Source organism: Petaurus breviceps, unplaced genomic scaffold (genome assembly GCF_028583685.1).
Source record: "Petaurus breviceps papuanus isolate PSGF00001 unplaced genomic scaffold, PetGlider_PUasm1.0 207, whole genome shotgun sequence".
Classification (NCBI taxonomy): Eukaryota; Metazoa; Chordata; class Mammalia; order Diprotodontia; family Petauridae; genus Petaurus; species Petaurus breviceps.
In genome coordinates, this window is record NW_027185850.1 from 22,200,202 (window position 1) to 22,206,161 (window position 5,960).

General features: G+C 48.7%; 1 protein-coding gene across 3 annotated transcripts in view; it reads right to left on the reverse strand.

Moving 5' to 3' along the window:
• Positions 1-1,491: 1,491 nt before the first annotated feature.
• Positions 1,492-5,960, reverse strand: part of LOC138164959 (transcription elongation factor A N-terminal and central domain-containing protein 2-like) — a 31,431-nt gene continuing 26,962 nt past the window's right edge. For all 3 annotated transcript variants that reach the window (XM_069092956.1, XM_069092955.1, XM_069092957.1), the window contains exon 5: positions 1,492-2,792. In XM_069092956.1, coding sequence (XP_068949057.1) covers positions 2,604-2,792 — 189 coding nt within the window. In that variant the 3' untranslated portion in view covers positions 1,492-2,603. The remainder of the gene's footprint in view (positions 2,793-5,960) is intronic.

Consider the following 5,960-nt stretch of genomic DNA (forward strand, 5'->3'; position numbering starts at 1 on the left):
CAGGAGAGATGTCCCTGAGTCTGTCACATGGAAAGCAGACTAACCTTGTCCAGCCTGGCCTCTACCAGCCCGAGCTCTATCAGAAACAAGGATCCCCTCCCTTGGTTCCATTCCTGACCACTGACTTTTCAGGTTCTTCCAGCTGCCCCTGTACACATCCCACAATCATTTCCTGGTTGACATAAAAGAGCTTATTCTTTAGTTTCCTGGAGTTGAGCAAGGGCCCCGGGTGGCCTCTGGTGAGATAAGCTGGGGCCCAGCCAGCCCCTCGTCCACATGACCCATAGGCCTGGTTGTCTTCCTATGGCAGATGTCATCGGGAGGACTCTTTCAGAAACGTCTCAACCATGTGGTGGCTGTTTGGTATTGACAACCCAGAAAGAAAGTCAATTACTGGCCCACATCCACAGTCAACACAGAGCCATGAGTCACCCTTCACCAGGGGCTCTCTCCTCCACAGTTTCAGTCTCTTCACAAAAAGGTCACTTGATAATACACTTCCGAGTGTGCATGTGTACACGTGCAGGACCAGATGCATTTCTGAAGCCAAGAGGAAGCCGACAGGAAGGGCTGAAGTCAAAGCACAAGAGACAATCAGAAAGGAGCAGGGTACAAGCCTCAGAAGAAATGCGGCCTCTGAAGATTGGCTCAGACACTTGGTGTGGACAAGTCACTGGACCTCTCTAACTCAGGGTCTTCATCCGTAAAATGAGGATCAGGATTCTTGTGAGATGTATGCTGTAGGGCCATTGTAAGGAGAGTACCTATGATTGTTAAATAAATAAAAGTGAGTTAAGTGGATTACCTGCTGTCTGCCTCAGTTTCCTCATCTGTACAATGGAGATAACATCGGAGGTATTGTTGGGTATATGTAACAGTCGGATGAGGACATATTGGTAAAGCTCTTATAGAAATACTAGCTACTAACAGCACAGCATGGTGGCTAGAGAGTTGTCTCCAAACCAGGAAGAGCTGGCTTCGGGTCCTACCTCTGACACAGATTGGTAAGACTCAGAAAATTGCTTCACCTTTTGGTGCTCTGGACAGATCTCTAAGACCACAAGTAACAGAGAGGGTGCCAACTTGTATCAGGACAGGAAATGCCTCCTCTGAGAGTTCCCTGGATCAGCGAGAGCACAGGTGTAGGCTCTTTGTTTATCTGAAGCTATTCCCCTACCTGAAAGGAGGAGGGACAGATGGAGAAGCTCACCAAGGGGATTCTTGAATTCCACATCCAACTCCTTGGTTCCCCCCTCAGACAGGTGCACACATGAATAAATGTTAGAATGAATGCAACAGGGGCAGCTAGGTAGTGCAGTGAGTAGAGTGCTGGCCCTGGAGTCAGGAGGACCTGAGTTCAGATCCAGCCTCAGACACTTTAACACACATACACACACACACACAAAACCTAGCCATGTGACCTTGGGCAAGTTACTTAACCCCAACTGCCCTCCAAAAAGCAAAAAAAGAATGAATGCAACAAATTCAATGTAATTTGAAGAGCATTTATTAAGCACCTACCCTAAGCAAGGCAAGTCAACTCAAGGGAACCTAAATCATTTCCAAATCTGGAAAGGAACTGGACAATTCCTCCAATCTAGAGCCGATCCTGAGCTTGAAGGTGATCCACACATCCTCCAGTCCCCTGGTCCTGGGAGCCCTATTCTTAGAGGGGTCAGGCACACCTTGGGGCAAAGTGTCAGGACCATGGAAAGATTCTCACTCAAAGAATTAAAAGCAAATCTGAAGGTGAGACACTGGTATAGGTCTTCAGTCCAATATGCTTTCCAAGGAAAAAGTCAACATTTCTGCATTTTTAAACCACATGGTTTATTATCATGCTCTTAAAAATGGCAAACTGCATTTACATAATCACTCAAGGAGTCTCCTGTAGGCCAGTCATGATTTGCTAAAATAGATTTTTCTCAACCAACTTGTCTAGAGAGAGATTTCATTATCCACCTTCTATATATCTCTAAAGTCTAATAGCCAGGCATTCCAATAAAGCCGAGGTTTGGCCGCTTCAGGCCACAAGCTCATTAGAAGCCCCAGCATGGGGGCTTCAGAGACCAATGCTGAAGGTCTTCAAGGAAGAGCTGAAACATTCAGATAAGGATGAGGGAAGAGGGGGGCGTCGGCGGGCTCCTGCAGGCTTACCCCTGGTGGACAGTAAAGGGAAGACAGATGGGTGAGTTCTGAGAGCACCAGGGCCAGTAATTGAGTTTCAGTTACCTGCGGGGTGGTGGAAGAAGGGAGAGGCACTCCTGGCCCAACAGGAGAATGAGTTGAGAGGCCTCCTTGGCAAGCCCACAATAAGCCCCATCACCCTCCTGGCCTAGTTTTGTGATCACAAACATGGTGCTTCGAGGGCCCTGGTGAGCTATTGATACTTTCAGACAGTGGCACTTGTTACGGATAATGATGCCGGGGCCCATCCCCTGTTGTTCTTCATGCCCTCCTTCTGAATGGAATGGCACTTGGAGAAGGCTGATGGCGGCCGGGTCTCCCCCTCACCCAAACTCAAAGAGGCCTTTGAAAAGAGGGAAGCGGCCAGCCTTCGGTGGGCCCGGTGCCGCTCCCTGGGGCGTGGACGACTGTGAAGGTCACTTTTTGTAAGTCTGCACCAGTGTGTTGACTGGTAGAGAGCAGCTCTTGACCTGAGCTCGAATTTCAGCTCGGTGCTTTAATGTAAAGACCAGGGCTCTCACTGTCCGCCGATATGGTCCATTAATGAGACGGGAGCAGAGATGAAAAGCTTCACGCTCGATATTTTCAACCAGTGGGTGATCCATCTAAAAAAAACATAGCCAAATTATCAAATGAGGACCTTCCGTTTCACAAGGATTAAAAGCGGTAGAGCCTAGAGCTTGGGGGCTCAGAGGCCTTCATTAATCAACTTAAATTCAAGGAAATCTACTTCCTGTCACAAGAGAAACAGGAAGAGCAAATTAATTCCACCCTGGCAATTAAGGAACAAGGCCATGTGCTATGTGACAGAGACCTCATTCACAACCCCAGCTGGGTGGTAATATTTGCCATTATAACAGGAAACTTGCCTGAACTAAGTAACTGGTCCTGAGGCCTGTTACTTGCAGCTCAGGAAACTACAAAGGACAAGAAATCAGGATAATACTGTATATTCTGATCAGGATATCAGTGTCTTTAGGCCACAGGACCTGGGAGGAGGGGCCAAAATACATCAGTGCTGATCTGAGAGGCCTGGGGGGTACAGAGCACCCACAAAAGCCCTGGCTGAGAATCCCCCCATCAGCCCAAGGGGTGGGCCAGCCTTTGCTGGAGGACCCTGAGGAGGGGCCAATCAAAGCAATAATCCCATTTCTAGCATCCTCTCAAATTTGCAAAGTGATTTCTCACAAGAAGAAGCCTGAGTTAGAGATGTTCTAAGTGTTAGTATTGCTGCATTTCAGGGGAAGAAGCAGAGGATCAGGAGCCAGCATTCAGTCAGTCTGCACTGAAGCCTTCTCTTCTGCTTGGGAGTCCCTGCCCCAGACCTCCAAGAGCCCCGGGCTCCACACCAGCAGCCTCACCCCCTTTCCAGCACCTGATTATGGGTCATCTTCCTTTGTTAGAGTGGAGGCCTCTGGAGGGTAGGGACTGGCGTTCTGGCTTATTTCTGTATCACAATAGGCCTGGCTTACCATAAGTACTTACATGCATGCTCTATTGGCCTGTCTATAAACATTTTTTTTTAAGCAATTGGGGTTAAGTAACTTGCTCAAGGTTACACAGCCAGTTATTTCTGGGTGTGGTGCTGAATATCTGAGCCGGTATTCAATCCCCAGGTCATCCCGACACTGGAGGCGGTGCTCTTACTCACTGAGCCACCTGGCCGCCCCTAAGCAATTGGGGTTAAGTTACTTGCTCAAGGTTACCCGGCCAGGTGTTTCTGGGTGGGTGCTAAGTGTCTGAGCTCAGATTCGATCCCCAGGTCATCCTGACACTGGGGCTGGTGCTCTTACTCGCTGTGCTACCTGGCCGCCCCTTGTCTATAAACATTTAACTAACATAAAAACTAAGTACCAGGCCCTGTGCTAAGCCCTGGGAAACAAAAAAGACAAAAGACAGTACTTGCCCTCAAGAAGCAAATAATCTAATGGAGGAGAGGACACGTATATAACTATGAACAAACCACCTAGAGACAGGATAAATAGATGATAACCAACAGAGGGAAGGCATTGGTGTTAAGGGGGATTGGGAAGGCTTCCTGTTAAAGGGATGGGACTTGAAGGAAGCCAGAAGGCAGAGATGAACCCCAGGCATTGGGGATAGTCAGTGAAAATGCCTGGAGTCAGGAGACTAGGGGTCATGTATGAGATTCTCTCTCTTCCCCTTCTCTCTCTGTGTCCCTTCCTACTCCATTCCTCCCTCTCCTCTTTTCTCTTTTACTTTCATTTGTCTATCCATTCATTGATCCATCCACCCATCCACCCACCCATCCATCCCTCCTTCCACCCATCCGCCCACCCACCCATCCATCCATCCACCCATCCATCCATCCATCCATCCATTGGACCAAGCCACTCAATTATGATTTCAGGTTCAATGAAATCTTTCCAGGACTTCACAAGGACATCTCCCCCCCTCTTGGCCCACTTTGTTTTGAGTGGGGGTTTGTTTTGGGGGGGGGGGCACAATGAAGGCAGCCACTTTTCATTATGCCAGGCCACATAGTCTATTGTTCTATAAGATCTCCCTGTTGCTTTGAGTTCTGCCCTCAGAGTGGAACACCCCCCTCCCTCTTCCCCTCCGCCCTCCCTTGCCCCCAAAGCTAAAGAGGGTCAGGAAGATACTGGAGCAGAGCAGAGGAAATTAAGCCTATTTTGTATACCAAATTGCTGTGATATAATTTTTTAGATGAACATGATTTACTATTTAATATTTTACTGGGGCAAAAGCATCAACACTGTAGAAAATTGCTCATAGAATCTTATTCTCACTGCAGGGAATACCTGGGTTTTCATAAAATTCTGCTGTGCATGTTTATGCAAATAAGAACCTTTTGGTCCTAAAACTCAGTTTACCTTAGAAGCATTAGGTCTACTTGTTACTCGTGCAAGGTAGGATCCCCATGTGCCAAATACTGCTACGTCAATGCCCTATCCCTTCCCAACCACTGCAGAAGCCGGCTTGGCTGGGGCGAGGGAAGTCTGGGGGCTCATGGACAGCCTGTCTGGCACAAGCCGGAATGGCCCCTGTGTGGTTTGGACTTGCCCTTTGTCCTTCCTGAGGGGCTGAGACACTCTATGTTGGGCCAGGACTGGGGCTGCCCCAGAGCTGGCTTACCAGAGTGTTCTCCCTAACAACGATTCATCCCAGGTCTGGACTTCAGATCTCAATCTGATTCTCTAGACCTGGGTCAGACCTCCTCTGGCTCTTCTAAACCAACTCCCCCTGTTCTGACATCTGGACCAGCTAACAAAGGGAGCCTGAGCATGAAACGGTGACAGGGGAAGGGTACCTCTCAGCCTGACACTCACGTAGCAGCAGTCACCAGAAAATACCTTCTCCTAGGATACCTTTTCAGAAGTTCATGCAGCCATCTAGGAGGCCTGAGCTCAAGTCCTGGAGGACACGTTTTAGGCATGTGCCCCATAAGCACAACAGGACAACAATCCTGAAGATCCCGGAGCTGCTTCCCCCACCAGCACCTGGTAAGACAAGTATGCTGTGGGGAAACTGAGAGCTAGAAGCCAGGCGAGCAGGAAAGAGTGCGCTTACAAGCTCTTTGTATGACCCCATTAAAGCTCATGGAGCATCCAGCGGTCACCAAGGGAAGATGCGTGTGTATGTGTGTGTGTGCTTGTGACTGTGTGTGTGCGTGTATGTCTGTGTGTGCGTTTCTGTGTCTGTGTATATGTGACTGTGTATGTGCATGTGTGTGTGCACGTGTGTCTGTGTGTGCGTTTCTGTCTGTATGTGTGCTTGTGACTGTGTGCATT